The sequence below is a fragment of the Lepidochelys olivacea genome (assembly GCF_965140295.1).
Source record: "Lepidochelys olivacea isolate rLepOli2 genome assembly, chromosome: 2".
NCBI classification, from domain to species: domain Eukaryota; kingdom Metazoa; phylum Chordata; order Testudines; family Cheloniidae; genus Lepidochelys; species Lepidochelys olivacea.
Window position 1 is genome coordinate 109,360,309 of NC_140412.1, and position 22,750 is coordinate 109,383,058.

The 22,750-nt window shown below is 45.0% G+C and overlaps 1 protein-coding gene across 1 annotated transcript in view; it reads right to left on the bottom strand.

Annotated features, from left to right (window-relative positions):
• E2F3 (E2F transcription factor 3) overlaps positions 1–6,775 on the bottom strand; it is a 56,901-nt gene extending 50,126 nt beyond the window's left edge. Inside the window, exon 1 of the mRNA XM_084621996.1 lies at positions 5,978–6,775. Within this exon, the coding sequence (XP_084478122.1) occupies positions 5,978–6,277 (300 nt within the window). The 5' untranslated portion in view covers positions 6,278–6,775. The remainder of the gene's footprint in view (positions 1–5,977) is intronic.
• Between the last annotated feature and the right edge of the window lie 15,975 nt (positions 6,776–22,750).

Here is a 22,750-nt window from a genome sequence, read left to right on the forward strand (position 1 = left end):
GGATTCAGAAATGACAGCTTTCTAGTACATAGATTCATAGATATTTAGGTCAGAAGGGACCATTATGATCATCTAGTCTGACCTCCTGCACAACGCAGGCCACAGAATTTCACTCACCACTCCTCCTACATGAACTGTAAGGCAGTGCTACTCAAAGTGGTGGTCCGCGGACCGCTGCCAGTCCGTGAGCTATCGGCTACCAGTCTGCGCACACATTGGAAAAAAAATTGCTGGTCCCCCACATCAGATAGCTTGAGAAGCACTGCTGTAAAGTAAGGACTTGTCTGCAGCACAGGAAAATTGACCAGCATAGCTATTTCTGCTATAGCTATGCCAGTCAATTTCCCCTTGCAGACAAGACCTAGGTAATGTGGGATGTATAAGCTGAAGAGTGTTATACTTGTGAGCGTACCGTTTCCGGTTCTACGAGGGAGGAGATGCCTCTGAAGAGATGAGGGGGCTTATATGTTCACTTTTGTCACAAGCCTTCCACCCCACCATATTCTCGGGGACAAGAGGCTCCAAGGGCTTAAGTATTACTTTATCTGCCTTTCTTTGACTTACTCCAAATCTCCCCACTGTATTTTCCACTGAATGCATCCAATGAAGTGAGCTGTAGCTCACAAAAGCTTATGCTCAAATAAATTTGTTAGTCTTTAAGTACTCCTTTTCTTTTTCCATTTCACTAAGCATTTCTAAAGAGTCTATCAGCACAGTACTTCAGAACAACCAACCCCCACCCCTGCCCCATCTTTCCCAAGATTCCCCTGAGGTGGTTTAAGATCTTGGGAGCCAGACTCCTCCACCATGGGGTCTCTAACCGCCCTAAAGGGCTGAATGTCTGTCCCTGACTCAACCAGACAGATATGCAAAGTGGAATTAACCCACAGGGTTGAAAAGGGTTGATCGCTTCATGCTTTGAACCTACAAGCCAATGCAGATGTGACAAATGGAGCCCCTCACCAAAAATAGCACCCTGTGAGAAAGGCCCGGTGCTTTTTTTGCATCAGCAAATGGATTCTCAAAGAAGCATCATCTACTAGGCCCCTCAATCCCCTTTTGTTGCTTTGGTTAAAGACAAAATTATTAGGGAAACATGTTTTCAAGCTTTAATATAGTGGTAACAACAATGGATTTTTTAAAAAGGAAGCTATATTTTAACAATAGCTTTATTTTATATTTTAAGAATTTATTATTTTTATTTAAAATATTTATTTTAAAATATTTATTTATATATTTTTTAATTTAAACCCAAAAAAGCGTATGAGTGATCCCTGGAGGTTAGCAGTTCTGCAGAAGCATGCTCAACCCTGGGTACAGTGAAGAGAAAGAACGTGCCTTTTTTTGCTTGATCAACAAGCGGGGGTCAAACAAGGAAAGGCACTGACTGGCTCTAAAGTGAACCACATCCAGTCCTCTTTGGAAAGCAACCTGGGGATAAAGGGTTCTTGAGGATGGAAGAGCAAAAGATCTGACTCTTAAATTCAGAGTCCTAGCCTGGGAGAATATCTGAAGTACTTAACTGAGTATATTCCTTTAAAAAAGTATTCAAGAAGTAGATAGACTGCTTTATTAAGTATTTCTTCATGTTAACAGTAACAGTCAAGCAGAGAAATATTAAGATGGTGATTGATTTGCATACATGGCTTCCATGGACAAAGTTTTTTGGTTTTTTGTTGTTGTTGTTGTTGTTTTTTTTTTAAATAAGAAAAAGTTACCCCTTAGTTTACTGCCAGTTCCTTTTTGTAACTTGTCCATCTTTTAGCCATTTTCTGCTATTCCTCATCTCACTATCAACCATGTATGTCCTATTTGGCCTTTTTCTTTACCTAGCATCTACTATTAAGAGTAAGCAATTATCCCATTTTGTTCCAATTCCAGACACACTTTTTGAGGGTCGGAAGAGATCTGTTCTTAACTACAAGAAGGGGAAAGAAGTGGTATGTACCGAGTTTGGAAATGTAAATCCTCCGGCCCCCTTCTAAAGCATGCTGAACCAGACTCCCTAGAGTTCATGTCATCAAAAGGCCACAGGAGTCCTCTCAAAATATTCTTAAGAGGATTTAGCCCCTTTTAAAAGGGACTTACCACGTGGGTGGTGTCTCCATTTAAACATTTTCTAAGGCTAAAAAAAAAATGGCCCTCTATTTAAAGACTTCTCATTCCAATGAAAAGGCACTAAGAATTTTTGCACTATTTTCACTGGAAATATTTTGAGCATCTGTCTCTAATGGTAGTTCAGTCTTCCAGTACTGTGATTTAGATAGAAAGTAATAGAAGATGGTCTTAGACAGAATGTTAGCTGTAAGAGGGGTGCAGGACCATATGTTAAAGAATTACTTCCCCCTCACCCCATTCCCCCACCATAATCTCCCCTATTAATATAAGAGCCTTAGTTAACACCTTCTTCTGAAGGTTTAAATCTTTATGAACTTTATGGAATTAGGAATAACCACCATAAGGGTTAATTTTTGTCCTCTGACAGTCCACAGGAGTAGTGCAAATCCAGGCCTAAGGACTGATTTTCAAGTGCTGAGCAGCCATAGCTTCCACTGAATTTCTTGGCATACTGAGTGCTCAGCATCTCCAAAAGCCAGGCCCCACTACAATAGAGTGGTGCTGTAGACACTGGTATAGCTTAGATACTGTACGCCCCCAATTACTCTATAACTCAGAGCACAGGGCTCTGGTGATGGAAAGTCCATGTAACAGGGGCTGGGTTTAAGAAAGAGACACACCGGGCACAACCAACTGTGCTATTTGTTGACGGTGGTGAGTATATTGTTAACTCTTTAGGGCAAATTTATAAATGGGACTATAAGAACTCTCTAGACCAGCAGTTCTCAAACTTTAGCAACCGAGAACCCACATTTTGATTTAAAATTTTTCACAGACTCCCCAAGCCCCCAACTCCACCCCTTCCCACCCCTGCTCCTCTTCCCCACTTCTTTCTGCCCCCTCTCCGAGCACGCCCCATCCCCGCTCCTCCCCCTCCCTCCCAGCGCCTCCTGCACGCCGCTGAACAGCTATTCCCCGGCGTGCAGGAGGCGCTGGAAGGGAGGGGGAAGGAATTGATCAGTGTGGCCCACGGACCCCAGTTTGAGAAACGCTGCTCTAGACTGAAGTTTGAATACTTTTAATACTAATCAAGTATAAGTTTAATACTGGCCATGACATCATGCCCCTTTCTCCCAAAAACGTAGAAAGCCCCACAGAATTGTTCCCTTGCCATCATGCTTGTAGATATGACTGTGAGTGAATTCATTTAACAAAGTCATGCTGGAAAACAAAAGCACTGGACTGGATATCCTGTTTCCAGAGCAATCTGTACCAAACCACACGCTTAACTGGTGGGTTAAAAAGTACAGTAAGATTTACAAATATGACAACAGCAAATCAAGTTTGTTTTTTAATATAGGCTATGACTTTCATTATAATCTTTTGATGAGACTATACTGCACCTTCCTGAAACCTCCATCGCCATGTCAGCAATGAACACCTGCAACAATTGTATAAAAAGGAAGCTTATGTCCTCATTGTGGTTTGCCAGTAGCACTAAAGACAGTGACCTGAACAGCTTATTAATTAAAAAACTGCTACATTTTGACCAACACTTAAGACGGTTTCTAGGTCATTTCACAGTGCAAAGTATGAATATCTTGATGATAATGGCATTGAAACCCATATTTCCTTCAGTTTTTATTGCAAATCTCATTAAAATAAATCTAGACCACCCTCCCTGGAAATTCTAGATTCTTCACAGTGTCAGCCAGTACTCAGCACTAAGCACTTGCTCACTTACCTGAGGAATGTGTTTCTTTTAATTATAACAGTAGTCTGTACTTTTAAAATTCATAATTTAACATAGGCTGGCAACTAACTTTAATAGAAAACTCTTTTAAAAACATGGGCAAACAAGATATGGATCTGGGGGATGGAGTTTGTGCATGGGTAGTGCACAGCAGTTTAAAACACCAGTATTTCACGCCTGGAGAGCTGGGCTCAACTGTTATGTTAGCCCAAACAATTAAGCCTCATGGGCCCCCCTGTGGCATGGGGCACTGGGCAATTGCCCTGCTTGCAATGCATTTTTTATTTAAAATATTAACTATCCTAGATTAACACAGGGCACTGGAGTTATGTTGTAGTAAGTTTTGTTGTCAGGAGGAGATCACAGTGCAATGAAGTTTGAGAACTGCTGTTTCAGACCATGTGAAGAAAGTGAGTTTGGTAATCTCATCATTGAGACCCTAGTGGACATTTGCCCACATCACAATGCCAGAGCAAGGCCCAGTGCTGGAATGCCTGCAGGGCCAGGACCAGGACTATTAAAATCCCTTAGAGAAACCATGTAGCTTATTTAAATTTGCTCCGCCACTGCACCTGCCCATCCATTTTATGCCTGGGTCAAGCCAGTGCAGGACAAAAGTCCTTTATATCTATGGAAACAAAGAAGACTGTTTTTCTCTCACTACAGACCCCCTCTTTATGAGGTTACCCAAACTTCTTCATCTTGGCTCCCAAACTACACCACCAGTCTTTGTTGTAACAAGCAAGTGAGGCTTGCCTCCAGGAAGTGCTCACAAGACAGTAAGGAGGGTGCAGTGTGTTTAATTATTCCAAAACATCCACCTTCCCACACTTTTAGTTGATTATGCAGAGTCCTCCAGAAATCCCCCCTCCCTCCCCCCCCGCATCTGAAATGACAGCTCCAAGTACTAGAAATGCAGGGCAAGGTCCGGCTTTCCCTCCAGAAAGGGGGTTAGGCTATGAACGAGGCAAACTGCCTCTAGAGCAGGCCAGGGGAGGGATGAAGCTGGAACTACCAAAGTAGATGAAGTGATTTAAAAATTAAATGGGCCAGGCACCCAGTGGCCTGAAGCAGGAACCTGACCAATCACTTCCAGGGGGCCATCACGAGGCGGGCAGAGGGCTGGGAGATCAGGCCCAGGCTGAGAAAGCTATTGGGGGGAGGGACTGGGGGATAAAAGAGGGGGGCTAAACTCAGGAAGAGGGCGGGGGGGAGGAGAAACCTTAATTATTCCCCCATTGTGCCCCCCCCCGGGTCACCGCAGCTCGGGGAGTGCCAGAGCCTAAGGGCAGGCGAGGACCGCCCTGGTATTGCAGGGCGGTGGGGGGATGCTTCTCCCAGGTTCCTCATTATGGGGCGGGGGAGAAGCGAGGGTTGCTCTTACTGCTGGCCCCTGCGTGCCCGGTCACTAACCTGCTGGAGGGGCATTTCCGAGCCCAGCAGCGCCCCGGGCAGCCTCCGGGAGGCGAGGAGGCCGCACGCGCGTGTGACTGGGGGGGGGGACACGGACAGTCCCAGGCCAGCGGCAGGAGGAGGAAGCGGGTGTCCCCCTCCCCCCACTCGGATCAGCGCCCCCTCCCTCCTGCCCGGCTCCCAGTCACAGACGCGGCCTCCGCGCACGTGTGCGAAACGTCACCGGCGAGTCCGGGGGTGAAGCGGAGACACCAGCTGGGCAGAGCCCCCCGCTCCCCCCAGACACGGGCAGGGGAGCAGCGGAGCCTGCATCTACCCAGCTCCTGGAGCAGGGGTCGCCACAGCCGCCCCCCGCTGAGGACGCCCCCAGTGAGTGGGGATGCCCCAGCGCCGCGAACTCCCTGCAGCGCCAAGCACTGGCCTCAGCGGGCTCTTTGTTGGAGCCACAGATATCAGTGGGGGTCGCTGGCCCTGCCGGTGAGAGGGGAACAGGCTGCAACCACCCCTCCCCCCGCCTTATCCTCTGCACCCGGGGCAGGGCACCACTGCCCCAGCTGCAGAGAGGAGGCACCGCCTGGAGCGGGCCCGAGTTGGCGGGGGGAGGGGGGGGAAGAGACAAAAGTTTATTGCAACACGACGTTGTCCCAGCCCTTCCTGCCCCGCGACCCCGGCTGGAGATGGGACAGCGGGGCCCTGCCCGGGGCTCAACCCGAGTGTCCCCTTCGCCCTCCCGCTGGGATGGGGGGGAATTACCGGGGGGCGGCCTCCGCCTCCTCCAAGTGCTGGCTGCAGCAGCGCCGTCCTGCCGGCGGGTCCGTGCGGGGTGCAGTACAGGGAGCCGCCAGCGGGCTGACCCCCCTCCGCAGTGAGGGCAAAGGCACCGGGAACCTGGGAGGAGGAGGACACACAGGACGCCGCCGCCGCGCCGCTGCGGATCTGGATGAAGGTGCCAGCGGCGAAGTGGGCTGGGAAGCTGGCGGGGGTCACCCGGGAGTCCATGGAAGGTGCGGGTGGCTGCGCTGCTAGGGCCGCCGGCTGGAGTCCCCTTCTCATCCTTCCCTCTGGGTCTGTCCCCGTAGCCGAGTCTCTACCTCCCTCCCCCCCGGCCTTCCCGGCTGCTTTCCTCCTCAATGCCGAGGCCCGACCCAAAATACTGGGGGCGGCGGGTGCCGGGGGGGATCCGGCTGCAGGATGCGGGGTCCCAGGGGGGGATGAAAGCGGCGGGACGGGCAGATGCGGCGGATGAAGCGGGGCCGCTCCCGCTGTGTGGGGCCGGCTGGAAAATGGCTCCAGGAAGCGGCGGCTGCTGACAATGAATGAAGGGAAGGGAGACGGGTTACGCGCCAAGGGCCTCCCGCGAAACTCGGATTTCCCGCCCGCTTTTCAAACTACATTTGCATAGCTCCGCCCCGCAGGTACGTCCCATAAGGCTGGCCCTCCCATTGGCCCGCTACTTCCTCACTCCCATCCAATGCCCAACCCTGTTGACACCCTGCCTGATTTCCATTGGCCCACTGCGGTGCGGAGTTGCCTCATTTGCATAGGGTCTATTCATTGGCTGTGGAGGCGAGGCCGGGGATTCCCCTCTGAGCCGCCGGGATGCCGGTGCGCCGTCTCGGTGACAGTGACAGCCGGCGTCTGCGCGATCTCGAAAGTGCCCGGGGGCCAGGGAGGTTCCGTTCCCGGTGTGTTCCCCTCCCGCCGCCCCAGCGCGAGCGCGGCTGCTGCGGCACAAGGGCAGACTCTGCGGTCGTACCCCGGCCAGGGGAGCGGCTCTGGTCCGGCCGGCTTAAAGGGCTGGGCGAAGGCTAAACTCAAGGAAGACTAGCAGGTGAACACCGCATTCCTTCGGCGACCGCAGGGCGCACCTAGCAGATGAGAACGAGAAATCCTGCTAGACCCGTCCAAAGAATACAGCCGGGAATACATGAGTGCAAAGGACACAGCGGACAGTGGCACCGCAAGCATCCTTGTGGAGAATAGTGTAACTGGGTTGGAAGGGAACTGGCGCATCTGGACTCAGTGGGGTGGCGAATCTTTTAAAGAGCAGTAAGAAAATCCTGTGATGGAGACATTGCTAGTAACTGTTGAGGTTTGCATTGAAAACGGACTAAAACTGCCTTGTTTCACACTGATTAAATTTGGCGTTTGAATTTAAACCTACCTGCTCTTCAGAGGCCAACTAACTTTTCTTCTTTGTGCAGTTAACTATTTAAACGTTTGAGGTTTAAAAGTAAGCCCTTTTAAAAGATTTTCCCAAACAGTAATTTTTTCCAAATCCCTGTTGCTAAAGAAACATTTCCCATTTTCTCCAAACTTCACACACCTATACTCATCTCCTAATGTCTCAGAAACAGACCGCATTCTAAATTTTACACAACAACAAAAAAATATTCCTTTTATTTATCATGATCTAGTTTAACTAAAAAAAGTTGAACTATGTCCAGCAGTTATTTCCATTGTCTAATGTTAACTACTGGACCTTCTGCCCTGCCACCTCCAGGGATCCTAGCTACTGCACTTTCCATCCCCAAATCTGATTTCCCTCTATGCTTCCTGCTGAGTTAATCATCATACACAAAAACATCATGTTCCCTGGCATGTCACTCTTTAAGAACAGAAGTTCCATTCAAATAGACCTGGTGAAGTCTCTCAGAACGGGCTCACACTCTTGGCCAACCTCAGGAAATCAGATAAATTTGGAAGCTGCTAGTTTTGTTTGTCAAGTAATTTTGCCCCCATGCTTTGTCCCTATCAATAATAGGCATATACAGTGAGCAGGGGGCCTTATTTATATTGCCTTATTATTTATATTACAGTAGTGCCTGGAATCCCCAATAAGGGCCTCGTTGTAGGCATTGTATACACAAGAGTTTGTCTCCGTTGAAAGTCTAGGATTATGATGTGGTGTGATGAGCAGATTAGTTTCTTTCTCTGGTGAACCTTTGTGGCTCATCAGAATCAGGGACTGAAATTGGACTGGGTTTGCAAACCAGTACTTTTTTGGAGGCAGGAGGCTGCCATCTTGTTCTACAGAATCTCAGCTTTCACTTATGATTGTGGAGAAAACCCTGAAAATGTTAAAGAAATCTAAACTGATGAACCAATGTCAATCTAAGTCAAAGCAGAACTTGAAACAGCAACTCAGAGGTGGGAATGCCGCATTCTTCTCAGTGCCCAATAATGGGAAACTCAGATCTCTCATGATGAATTAAAGGTCAACATTATTTATTTCACTGCAGTCACAGGATGTAGTAATGAAGGAGGCTGTCAGATCTCCACATTCTATTGTAAATGGCATCATTTTGGAACCACAAAGAGATGGGCACCACTTCTTACCCCACCCCACTTACACACACCTGACCTGAGGAGCTAAAAGGCCAGATGAGAGGAGTAGAGTCTGAGGGCATTTGAGTCCCTTTATAGGGAAACTAATGTCTCAGAGCCCAGTAGGTAATTCAAGCCCTGGTAAGCTTCCCACACAGCCTAGTAAGGTACACCCAAGACCTCAACCAGTCAGTTTCCTCCTCTACCACAAGAGCAGGATGGGTCCGGTGATGGGTGTAAGCCCAGACAGCTTCCTCCTTGGTTTTAGCTGCTGCTGCATCTCCCTCTGCTGAAGATACATATGAAGGGGGGTGGAGTAACTCCCTTTTATGGATACCCAGCCAGCCAGTAGCTTTAAAATCCCTCTTAGTAGCTGTTGTCTAATTGCTCTACCTGTAAAGGGTTAAAAAGTCTCACTACTATGCCTAGGTAAAAGGGAAGTGAGTGGGCACCTGGCCAAAAGAGCCAATGGGAAGGCTAGAACTTTTTAAAATTGAAAAACAACTCCCCTTTTGTCTGTCTGTTGTTCTCCCAGGGAGAGGCGGACAGGGCAGAAACTATGCTGTGAGAAGCTTGGGCCAGGTATGAAACTATCATCAGTATCATACCTAGAAACTACTCATTTAAAACCCCAGATATGTAAGTAGATCAGGAAACGTCTAGGAAGACGCAATTAGGTTTATCTCTTTTATTTCTTTATAGCTTGTGGATACCTCTGTGCTAACCCCAGGTGCTTTTGTTTTGCTTGTAACCTTTAAGCTGGACCTCAAGGAAGCTATTCTTGGTGCTTAATCATTGTAGTTGCTCTTTTAAAATCTAGCAATAGCCTAAGTTCCCAGATATATTTTCTTCCTTTTTTTAAAAAAAATAAAATTTACCTTTTTTAAGAACAGAATTGGATTTTTGTGTCTTAAGAGGTTTGTGCACATGTTGTTTAATTAGCTGATGGCAACAGCTGATTTCCTTTTTTTCTTTCTCGGCTCTTACCGGGAGGAGGGGGTGAAAGGGCTTGAGGGTACCCCACAGGAAGGAATTCCCAAGGGGGCCTTCCTGGACTACCAAAGGGGTTCTACACCTGTGTGGTATCAGCATTTACCAATTCAAGGTCAGAGAAAAGTTGTAACCTTGGGAATTTAATACAAGCCTGGAGTGGCCAGTATTCATTTTTAGAATCCTTGCGGGCTCCCACCTTCTGCGCTCAAAGTGCCAGAGTGGGAAATTAGCCTTGACACACCCCATTCACCTTTTCAAGCTTTTCTCCTCAACCATGAGGACTCAAAACTATTATTTCAAATGAGATTCTGATATCAATACCTGACTCTAGGATCCAGGGCCCTAGACACAAGTCTATTGTAACTATGGTGTATCTGGACCTCAGTGAGGGACAGCCAAGCCAGGGGAGTCCAGTAATAATATGTTGAACATGTGCACAATCTGTTGCGAGTGGTATGTCATTTTACCATGTCTATTGGACAAAGCTTATTTTGTGGGTGGTGCTTGGGAAAGATCCACCGCTTTTCCACGTTCCAATTCAAACCCTGGCCAAAACAGACTCCCGGTCTGTTGGACCAGAGGTCCTTGTGCCCCAGGTTAATTTGTCAGTGGGAGATGGAACTGAAACGGTGAGATATGCTCAGAGGCTGGAATCAGAGAGAGCAACAGGGTTAGGAAGCCAGGGATGCAACATGCACAGGGATTGGACAGCAATTGTCCTCATTAACTCCCAGAGCCCCATTGCCTGGCCCATTTCCCCAGCTGCAGTACCCAGCCTGGCTCCCAGTCCCTTGCCCTATTGCACAGACGTACAAATGTAAACATTTTTCCTGTATTCAGTGAGTTAGGAGGTTGAGGGGGGGCATGGAACTAGGGAACCAAGCAAGGCAGTCACTGGGGATGTTTAACCAGCAAGGGCTAAAAGACTGGGTGAGGCAGTAGGGCTCAGATAGACAGTAGGGCTAAGCTTCAGGGGCCAGGGTGGCAGACTGGGGACCTGTTGCCACCCTCACACATCTTCCCTTCCTCTCACACAGCGCCGCTTTCCTCCACACTCTTCATTAGCTTTGCCAATGGGAATCTCAGACTGATGATGATAGAAAGCCCCATAGGAGTAGACCTCCTCTTGGGAAAGCTTCCTCTAGGAGGTTCACTAGAGGAAAGCCAGGTTCTTTCTGGCTCTACCAGCATAAGCCTCCTATCTCCTGTCATGCTTCTGTCCAGCAGAAGACTGCTTCTCACTCCTGATACTCCCAACTCATAGCTCCCTCCCTATGCCTCGCTTCACAGAGCACTGATTCCACCCATGCACCATCCCCCAACCTACTTCTCCTCCCCCCTGTATAGCCATCCTTCCCCATGTTTCCCCACCATACACCACTTGCTAACCATCCTCTGTGCACAACTCCCTGCTACTACAGGTCTCTCCACTTCTTCTACCCTCGCCCCGACTTGCTCACCAGCTCCTGGTATCCCCGGCTCTTCTACACCCTTCAGACGCTCCAAAACTACCCCAACATTTTTTTAAAAAGTAGTCAAACCAACCAACCACACTTGGTTAATGTAGCGCTCACAGTGCTCAGCTGCATTTCCTGTCAGTGCAACTATTAAAAATAAAGGAAATGACCAGTTAATCAAATACTAATTTATTTTTTTTTGCATTACAGTAGCACCTATCAAGGATCAGGGCCCAGTTGTGCTAAACACCATACAGACAGTAAAAAATTCCAATTCCCCTACCTTAAATTGGGGAGTATTTTGTGGAGCTGAACAGTCTGATTGTGTTTTGAGCATTTTAATTCGGTGGGTGGCTAGAGATACAAATTGTGGTTAATCTGCATGTTAATGTTGCCTGAACTGATGCTTTCTTTGATTATTAGTCATTTGATTGAAAGGAAATGCACTTGAGCAACCTTAACTGTTAAGTAACCAGGTTTTCATGTGGATAATGTTGAATGTTATTTGCACTACAATGAAATAGCTTTATTTCGGGGCAGATCTAAGGGGCACCTAGTTGTCAAATACCAATAGGGCCCCTCTACTTCAGCTGTTGTCACCACTGCAGCATTTTGGTCTCACACATTGCTGTTTGGGCTTCTTCCAAGAAGCTCCTGTTTCCCCACCCAAGGACAGTGATTGCATCACTGTCAATGACAGACTAGCAATAGACTCTCTAGAAAGCTGGGGAGGAAAGGTAGGCAATTTGGAGTTCCACATGGAGGGGAAAAGGAACTAAAGGGGCAGAAGGATGGAAAGGAAAACAAATAGCAGAAAAAAAGGGGGGTCAGAAGGAACACGGAGAATGAAGGTCAGAAAACAGGGTAAGTATAGAACTACGATGGAGGAATAGAGAACTTGGGTACAGTGTAGGGACCAGAAGACAGGCAAAGAAATGGGAGCCTCAGAGATTGGGGAGAGAGAACTGCACTCCTAAGAGAGCAGGGAACTAGGGAATCAAGAGGGTGGGAAGGGTAGAGAACATGAGGTGGCAAAAGGAGGTGTGGGGGGAGGATTGTGAGGGTAACAGAACTAGGAGGGAAGTGACAACACATGGAGCAGATAAGTGGAGCTCCAGAAGGGGCAGAAATAATTTGGACTAGGAGAATAGAGGGAAGTGAGTTGCTGGAGCAGAGAACAAGGGAGACCAGAGTGAGGGCCCAGGAAATGGGGGTAGGTGGGGCAGACTTTGTGGGGTTAGTGTGAGGATGGGTGACAGGAGATGGATCATTTGATGATTACCTGTTCTGTTCATTCCCTCTGGGACACCTGGCATTGGTCACTGTTGGAAGAGACGATACTGGGCTAGATGGGCTGTTGATCTGACCCAGTATGGCTGTTCTTATGTATGTTGAGGAGAGAATTGGGAGCAGAAATTGAGGAATGAAGATTCCAAAGAGAGATGACAGGGGAAGGGGTGTGTGTGAAGAGAAAGTCCAGCACTAGAAGGGGAGATGTGTTTGTGGAGGTAGGGAGCAGGAGCGTCCTTATGGGCATGTATGAAGATGGCTTTAAAACCTAAGAGGAGGCATTAACAATAGTATCACCCTGCCACAGTATCAGAGGATTGGAATGGAGATGGGGGGCTTGAAAAAGGAACAGAGATCTGGGGAGCCCTGCAAAAGGGAGAAGGGAAAAGCAATGCTGGCTCTGCAGAAGAATTAAAACAGTGTTAGTAGAGGAAAGTGGGGTAAAGGGACAAACAAGAGAAAAGCATGCAAACAAAAGAAAATTGGCACATGTAGAGAGGGGCACCAGAGGCAGGGAAGAGGGAGCCCAGAGAAATTGAAAAGAGCAACAGTAAGAAGGACAAAAAGCCTAGATAAATGAAATGGAAAAAAAGAAGAGCAACACATATCAACAGAGAGGTGAAGAACAGGATTGTTTCAGGCTTCTAGTTTTACTCTATTTATTCTTTGTAAAGCACACTTGGTGTAGTAGGCATTTCAGACACATATGGAGAAAAGTTCTTGGCCCCCAGGAGCTTACCAACTAATACTTTAACTGCATGGACAGACCCTGTATATCTGCATGAAGCCCTGTTGGAAGGCTAGAGTCTGGATAGTTAAAGTGTCAACAAATGGAAAGGGTGGACACAACAAACACAAAGGGATTATGCAGTTAAACTGGACACATGGCTTCTTAGCTACAAGGTTTTTTATTAACTTATTGCTCTATAAAATGAACAAAATCAGAAGTCTGAATCAGAATGATAGGAGTGGCTGGGCAGTTAGTGGTAGAATCATGGTCAAAGAGTGAATTTGAAGAAAAGTTGGAGATTGCTAAAAACAGAGAAAAGGCTAGGCTGAGCATAAAGAGTAGACTCAAAGAAGATTCCAAGAGGCAGGCAAAGCCTGTTACACTCAGAGGTATGAATAGGTGCACTTCAATTGCACTAGAAATAAATTCAGAAAGAAAACTTAGAAAAGTGTACTATTACCTCACGAATAATAAGAACTAAGGGTACTTACCAACTATAAGAGAAAGCAGTGTATTAAGTAGCAGCTATTTGTAAAATCACCACCTTTTAGAGCTACAGGTGTTTAGTTTTACAAAATTTAAGGGGTCAGTCCCAGAGAGGCATGCTGGGAAAAAATTTCCTATAAGTGGGTAGCACTGTAATCAAGAGAGTTAGTAGGGAGTAGGTGGTTATAAAGGTAGGGGATGCTGTAGCTGGAAGGCTCTTTTTAATGCACTGGATGCCCTATCAGTGTTTGGTAAAAGTCAATGAGATATTAGTATGTAGTTAAAGGTAGTATCATGGAAACTACTAGAAAGGCTTGAGAAGGAAGATGGTGATGATAGTTTAAAATGGCAGGCCAAGAGCATAACTTTAGTGATAACAAATAGACCAGAGTAGCAAGAAATGAGATACTGTATTTAGCGTAGCAAGCATGGAGCTCAAATTTCAGCATTGCTGACTATGGGATAATCTAGTTCATTTGCCTTTAGGAAGGGCTCTTATCCTGAAATTCACCTCTGGTTGTAGTGATGTAAGTATGTAGCATTAAGAGTTGCACAAAGAAAGCCATTTGTAGTACACTGCAATTTTTATTACTCCCAGAAAACTTATGAACAATGCTGCATATTTTTGGGTATCATTTACTGGCATGTGAACTATTCAGTGAGAACTATTTTTTCAGTGGGACTACTTGTGTAAGAAGTACAGGCCAATGTAAGATTTACAGAGCGGGGCCCCTATGAAGGGAATGCCTAGAAATTAACAGTGCCTTTAGACACAAATCCTGAATTCCTTGATCAGGTTCTAGTCAGGTAAAATGCTTGTGAGCTTTGCCTGGATAAAGACCAAATAAAAACTAACTTTCTGATTTTATAGTTGAGAACTCATGTTGCCTAGTACTTGGAGAACACAGAGCTGTATATTCTATGTTTAGTGTGTACTTCAGTCATTGGGCATATTTACCTTGTAAATGCTGGAAACATCTGTTTCAGAAAGCTGTCACAACTGAAATGTCATCACTTTGCTGTCAAAAATTTTCATATTTGTAATTAGTACTTAAATGGCAACGGTGGGAAAGCTCTTAAAAGGATACAGAGAAAGGAGTGGGCCATTAAGGACGGGGAAGTATAGATGATGATGATGCATCATTGTTCAAAGAAAACTCTTTTTCCAGTGCAGGAGAAGCATTGCTATTACATGGAGCTGAATGAAGGGAGGGATGGAGGGGGAAATTAGTGGAGCTTCACTTGGTTGGCATCTCTTCTCTTCTCAGTTTGCCTGTATTGCAATCACTGATTATCCTTCTCAAGGACTGTGTAGCCTAAAGCTGTGCTTCTCAAGCTATCTGATGAGGGGGACCGGCAATTTTTTTTCCAATGTGCGCGCAGACCGGCAGCCGATAGCTCACAGACCGGCACCAGTCCGCGCACCACCACTTTGAGTAGTACTGGCCTAGAGGATGAATAGTTTTCTTCATAATACAAAGTTAGTGAGCTTAAATCCCAGTAAGGTTATAGTTCTATTAACCCTGCTATTAATGTTTTCCTGCAATATGACTATACATTCTTAACATATTTCTAAAATAAAAAAATAGAATAACTGAACCAAAACAATTCATATGTTTTGTTTGTTTTTTAAAGGGAAAAGAGAGAATAAAATGAAAGGTGGGAGGGAACACAATCACTGAAAGATGTGATGTCTATTAAATGTCATGCTTTGAAAGGTGTTAATTGTTTCAGTGATCAACAGTTAAACGAGAGCTAACTTGGTTTTTCTCCTAAGGCTTATATACTGACACATGCAGCTCTGAATTAGGGAGCAAGTGTGCATTGTAGTGTTTCACTTGACAGTTTAAATGGCCACCTATTCTCTAATGTGGCTTATTTTATAGATTTCACATTTCTATATGGTCAAACATAGCAATCTCTAGTTCATCACTGTACTACTTGTAACTGTGATAAGAATCAACTAAGTGTATATACAAGCTTCAAAAAGGTTTACTTACTATACCTGGTTACCTCCATATATTAGTAAGCATGTTATTTGATAGATGGCCTATCAGAAAAGGGTGTGCTTTGATATGCCTACTTAAATCTGGTATATATGGTATGTTTAACAGCAACAAAACTATAGTGGCACTTGTTAGACACTAGTAAGAGAGTATATGTTGTTTTTAAAAACAAGTGTTTTATTCAGTAAGTTTGTTTTAGTTCCTGGTGGACTGAACTGGTGGTCTCTGTCCAGCAGATGTCCATATCACAAAAATCACTACCTCAAAACACCAGGGTACTAACTGGGACCCTTGTTAGCTGTCCCAGAAGATTGGGCATGGAGACTAAACTCTTGTCTTGCTCCTAGACATGCTGTCACAGTTGTAGCACATTGGCAAGAGGTGTAAGGAAGTTTGCATTGCTGGTACCAATGCTGTCCCTGCTGTATGGTTAGAGGGGTTCCATCTCTGTGTGAACTGGGTTTAATTTTCTCTAGCTGGGTAATAAGCTTCTTCTGGAAGAATTATGTTTTTGATGTTCTTTATGTAATCAGACTTGCTACGGGAGAGAGGCCAGATTTCCTTTGTTTGTTTGTGCAGGTAATAAATAAAGTCACATTTATAAATTTAATGTCATATTTATCTCTTTGAATACATGTGAGAATATGGAGCAGGCAGACCTTGTGCTCATATAATTTCATCAGCTTGCATTACTGGGCATCCTCAAACCATAGGTTTCTTTTAAACTGTTAGGTCTTGAAATCATGGACAATAGGAGTTCTCTTCACTTTCATAAGCAGCTAGTTTGGGGTATAATATATATAAATTGTAGTGAAATTTATGTTAATAATGTTGAAATTGACGTACTGGCCACCACTTCCAGCAGCTCCCATTGGCCTGAAGCAGCGAACTGTGGCCACTGGGAGCCGCAATCAGCCGAACCTGCGGATGCAGCAGGTAAACAACCCGTCCCGGCCTGCCAGGGGCTTTCCCTGCACAAGCGATAGAACAAGTTTGGGAACCACTGTAGTAGAAAGTTCTTCCCACACTATTGCAGCGTATTTAGCCCTTTCCTCGATAATTGGGGAGGCAGGTATTCTTCTTATGCCAGGTTTAGATGGAACCCTGTCCAATTGTCTAAAGAAGGGTGTATGTGTGATCCAGTTGAAGGATTCAGTGTTGGGTCATATTTGTCTATCCTCTTCTCCCAAAAACTATGGGAAATGTTGTGGAGCTGTATGCAGTGGAAATGGTGGGAGGTTTCTGTAGTTTTTTGGAGATGGGAATGAAGGTTTTATGTTATTGGTTACTTCAGTTGGATTAGTGCACAACCCTTTGCCTGGCTTATACTATTCTGTTGTATAAAGTATGTACTGTAACACCAACACCATGTATCCACAAAAACAACAAGGAATCCAGTGGCACCTTAAAGACTAAGAGATTTATTTGAGCATAAGCTTTCGTGGGTAAAAACCCCACTTCTTCAGATGCATGGAGTGAAAATTACAGATGCAGACATAAATATACTGACACATGAAGAGAAGGGAGTTACCTCACAAGTGGAGAACTAGTTCTGACCGGGCCAATTCGGTCAGGGTGGATGAAGTCCCAATAATAGATGAGGTGTCAATTCCAGGAGAGGCAAAACTGCTTTTGTAATGAGCCAGCCACTCCCAGTCCCTATTCAAGCCCAAATTAATGGTGTTAAATTTGCAAATGAATTTTAGTTCTGCTGTTTCTCTTTGAAGTGTGTTTATGAAGTTTTTTGTTTGTTTTTTTTCAAGCATAGCTACTTTCAAATCTGTTCTAGAATGTCCAGGGAGATTGAAGTGTTCTCCTACTGGCTTTTGTATGTTACCATTCCTGATGTCCAATTTGTGTCCATTTATTCTTTTATGTAGGGACTGTCCGGTTTGGCCAATGTACATGGCAGAGGGGTATTGCTGGCACATGATGGCATATATAACATTAGTAGACGTGCAGGTGAATGAGCCTCTGATGGTGTGGCTGATGTGGTTGGGTCCTCTGATGGTGTCGCTAGAGTAGATATGGGGACAGAGTAGGTGTCAAGGTTTGCTACAGGGATTGGTTCCTGGGTTAGTGTTTCTGTGGTATGGTGTGTATTTGCTGGTGAGTATTTGCTTCAGGTTGGGGGCTGTCTGTAAGCGAGGACTGGCCTGCCTCCCAAGGTCTGGGAGAGTGAGGGATTGTTTTCCAGGATAGGTTGTAGCACATTGATAATGTGCTGGAGAGGTTTTAGCTGGGGGCTGTACGTCATGGCCAGTGGTGTTCTGTTATTTTCCTTGTTGGGCCTGTCCTGAAGTAGGTGATTTTTGGGTACCCGCTCTGTCAATTTGTTTCCTCACTTCCCCAGGTGGGTATTGTAGTTTTAAGAATGCTTGATAAAGATTTTGTAGGTGTTTGCCTCTGTCTGAGGGATTGGAGCAAATTCGGTTGTATCTTAGGGCTTGGCTGTAGACAATGGATTGTGTGATGTGTCCTGGATGGAAGCTGGAGGCATGTAGGTAGGTATAGCAGTCAGTATGTTTCCGGTATAGGGTGGTGTTTATGTGACCGTCACTTATTTGCACTGTAGTGTCCAGGAAGTGGATCTCTTATGTGGGCTGGTCCAGGCTGAGGTTGATGGTGGGTGGAAATTGTTGAAATCCAGGTGGAATTCTTCAAGGGCCCCCTTCCTGTGGGTCCATATGATGAAGATGTCATCAATGTAGCGCAAGTAGAGGAGGAGCTCTAGGGGACGAGAGCTGAGGAAGCATTGTGCTAACTCAGCCATAAAAATGTTGGCATACTGTGGTGCCATGTGGGTACCCATAGCCGTGCCCCTGACTTGAAGGTATAAGTTGTCTCCAAATCTGAAATGGTTGTGGGTGAGGACAAAGTCCCAAAGCTCAGCCACCAGGTGATACTGTTCCTGACAGCTTGTAGTCCATCCTCATGTGGAATATTTTTATAAGGAGCTTCTACATCCATGGTGGCCAGGATGGTGTTTTCAGGAAGATCACCAATGCATTGTAGTTTCCTCAGAAAGTCGATGGTGTCTCGAAGATAGCTAGGAGTGCTGTTAGTGTAGGGTCTGAAGAGAGAGTCCAAATAGCCAGATGATCCTGCTGTAAGAGTGCCGATGCCTGAGATGATGGGGTGTCCAGGGTTTCCAGGTTTATAGATCTTGGGTAGCAGATAGAATACCCCTGGTCGGGGCTCTGAGGGTGTGTCCGTGTAGATTTGTTCCCGTGCTGTAGCAGGGAATTTCTTGAGCAGATGGTGTAGTTTCTTTTGGTACTCCTCAGTGCGGTCAGAGGATAGTGGCCTGTAGAATGTGGTGTTGGAGAGTTGCCTGTACACTATTGCTTGAGGAGTCTGTACACTGAATCTGCTTCTCATAATGCTCTGAATGGCTTTGTATAGACTTCTTAGGCTGCTTCTGTATTTTTCAGACTTTGGCAAAATGGTTATATTTACTAATGATTGCTGGTAACCACAACCAATAGTTTTGCTCTTTGGAGGGGCGTTGAATTGCATGAGGGTATGTTGTATCACCACAATTACAATGGGTTTCCTTTTGGGCAAGGAGTTCTTAATTTCTAGTGTCTGTAGTTGAATTTTGTTGCCATTGCAGTTTCGGGAGAGGAATTGCTTGGTTTTCTATGTTTCTGACCTCTCATAAACTTATTTTGTGTCAAGAAATTTTGTTAGGTTCATGTCTGGATCACATAAGATTTTGCATGTAAGTCTTGTTGATAGGCATTCCTACACTCTGTTTATAATCTGTGTCCACAAACTTTCATGTGGCAATGAGTTTGTAAACTGAAGTGATAGTATTTCATAGCTTTATATTCTTGCTACTTATGTCTAAATATATAAATATTATAGTGTTTTTCTTTGGTTTGATATATTTTGTTAATACCAATTTTGTAACTGTAGTCCTAGTTCTCCTGTATATGACAGCATGTCAAATCTCAAACAATAGTGTAACAGCAAGGTATATTTTTTGGGTGTACTCAGAAATACCTAAAGTACGTATAGTAATTTCAAATATTTTTTGATAACTTTCCTCAGCAAATAGGCTGGCTTCCTTAGCCCCCTATCTGCAGCCTGCTGGGGAACAGGTTTGTTTTAGGCAAGGGATAGAGAGGTTGCACTTATTTGAATGGATTGTATGCTCTTTGGGTTGGGGTTTTTATTGTGTGCATGTATAGTATGCACCAAAATGGGATCTGTAATGGGCTATACTGGCCCAGGCAGAGGGGGAAGTCTGAGAGGCCAGGCTATCCCATTCCAGAAATTCTGGAGCAGAGTAGGGCCTAGGAAATAGCAGAAGTAGATACTGGGAGAGAAGTGATCCTGGGGTAATAATTGGGGTAAGAGGAGTAAGGGAACAGGCTACTGTTTCTTTAAAGGCCTGGAACCAGAAGCCTTGTAGTGTAGGGACGAAGCTCCACTCTCTCTCAGCTGACCAGGACAAGTTCTGTAAAGGAGGGCAATGTATAATCTACCTCTTCTTCACAGTGGGGAGAGACATTAACAGGAAAAGGATTGATTGCCTCTCCCAGCCCAGGTGAGAAAGGATTGAGATGGTTTGACCTGACCTTCCAGAAGTGGAGGAAGATTGCACCCTCGCAGAGATGTCGAGAGGAAAGGACATTTCTATTAATTTTTAAAAAAAGGTTGAATTCTGTTTGGCAGTGAAAGTCTTTTTTAATCACTGGGTGAGGTTAATTTAAAGGAGCCAGCTGGGAAAAGCTGGCTTTAAAACTGTGGTCTGGTGCAGGATCCATATACCTGACTGGGATCTTCCACTGTTGTGTAATATTATTCTTAATACCCTTTTTTGGATATTTCCCCTTTCCCCTTCACAATTTCTACCCAGTAGTCTATTTTATTCAGGTATATTTACCACCTTCATCACTGTAGTATATGAGCACCTTCCAGAAAGTGCATTAAATGACTTGATGACCATTTGTCATGTGTGATTTGTTCTTTAATACCTGAATTACTCTCCCTTTACTGAACAATAATGGACAGGTGAGTTTAAAGTTGCTGCTACCATGGTTCTATAGGTCCAGCTCCCCTGGTGCTCTTGTCTGCCCTGGGTGGACTCTGCCCCATTGGTCAGACTTTCTGAGCTTAAGGATGGATGGGAAGTAACTACAGACAGCAGCTGTTGCTTACTTTCTAAGCAGAACAGTGGCCAGAAGGAAAATTGCAGGCAGCTCTGCCAAAATTTTGGAGTTGGTAAGATCTTGAGCAAGCTACTGCAACATCATGACATTAACTGAACTGCTCTACTGCATAGGCTTTCCTCTGAATTATTGACAAGTGGAGAAAATGACAAGTAATACGTTGGCTGACAAGCAGTGGCTTTGTGATACTAGGGGTAGATGATCCAAAGAAAGAGGTTTAGTTAGTGCAGAGATTTACAGAATTTTGCTGCATGGGGGAGGGGTTTGCTGTGCCCAGTAGGGGTTGCCCTGGTTCTACAAAAGGATCTTGGGATTTGGTCCCTAGAATAACAATCAATCCTATTAAATATCCTACATAACTACACTGTTTGATTAATGTGAATTTTTATAGAAATTGGACATCACAATTATAGGAGTATTGGGCAGAACTTTGAAAAATTGTCAATGGCTTGTGATGCTTCTTTTACGTACATCAGACTTAACAGAACAGAAATTTTCCTCTTATCCTAAAGCGACTTTTAAATCCCTAAATCTCTAAACAAACAAGGTATGTTGTCTGACTTAGCCATATCTGGATATAAATGTGTTCTTGTCTTGACCCTCAAATTCACTTCTTACATCTGTTTCACTTTCAATATAACTAATCTCACTGAAAAGCAGACACTGAACATAGGTCTCATACACCTCCCCGCAAGTGACATAAGTTACACCGAACTAAGCGTCTGTGTGGACAGCTCTCCCACCAGCATAGAGCATCTGCACGAGCAGCTGGCCACTGTGCTGTAGCGTTTCTAGTGTTGACTAGTCCAGAGAGGCAAATTAACAGAAGCAGAGTCTATACCAGGGCTTAGGTAGGCTTAATTACATCATAAGAACATAAGAATGGCCATACTGGGTCAGACCAAAGGTCCATCCAGCCCAGTATCCTGTCTACGGACAGTGGCCAATGCCAGGTGCCCCAGAGGGAGTGAACCTAATGGGTAATGATCAAGTGATCTCTCTCCTGCCATCCATCTCCACCCCCTGACAAACAGAGGCTAGGGACACCATTCCTTACCCATCCTGGCTAATAGCCATTAATGGACTTAACCTCCATAAATGTATCCAGTTCTCTTTTAAACCCTGTTATAGTCGAGCCTTCACAACCTCTTCAGGCAAGGAGTTTCACAGGTTGACTGTGCACTGAGTGAAGAAGAACTTCCTTTTATTTGTTTTAAACCTGCTAACCATTAATTTCATTTGGTGGCCCCTAGTTCTTATATTATGGGAACAAGTAAATAACTTTTCCTTATTCACTTTCTCCACACCACTCATGATTTTATATACCTCTATCATATCCCCCCTTAGTCTCCTCTTTTGCAAGATGAAAAGTCCTAGCCTCTTTAATCTCTCCTCAGATGAGACCCGTTCCAAACCCCTAATCATTTTAGTTGCCCTTTTCTGAACCTTTTTTAATGCCAGTATATCTTTTTTTGAGATGAGGGGACCACATCTGTACACAGTATTCAAGATGTGGGCGTACCATGGGCTTATATAAGGGCAATAAGATAGTCTCCGTCTCATTCTCTATGCCTTTTTTAATGATTCCTAACATCCCATTTGCTTTTTAGACTGCTGCTGCACACTGCGTGGATGTCTTCAGAGAACTATCCATGATGACTCCAAGATCTTTCTCCTGATTACTTGTAGCTAAATTAGCCCCCATCATATTGTATGTATAATTGGGGTTGTTTTTTTTCAATGTGTATTACTTTACATTTATCCACATTAAATTTCATTTGCCATTTTGTTGCCCATTCGCTTAGTTTTGTGAGATCTTTTTGAAGTTCTTCAGTCTGCTTTGGTCTTAACTATATTAAGCAGTTTAGTAACATCTGAAAACTTTGCCGCCTCACTGTTTACCTCTTTCTCCAGGTCATTTATGAATAAGTTGAATAGGATTGGTCAGAAGACTGACCCTTGGGGAACACCACTAGTTACCCATCTCCATTCTGAAGATTTACCATTTATTCCTACCCTTTGTTCCCTGTCTTTTAACCAGTTCTCAATCCATGAAA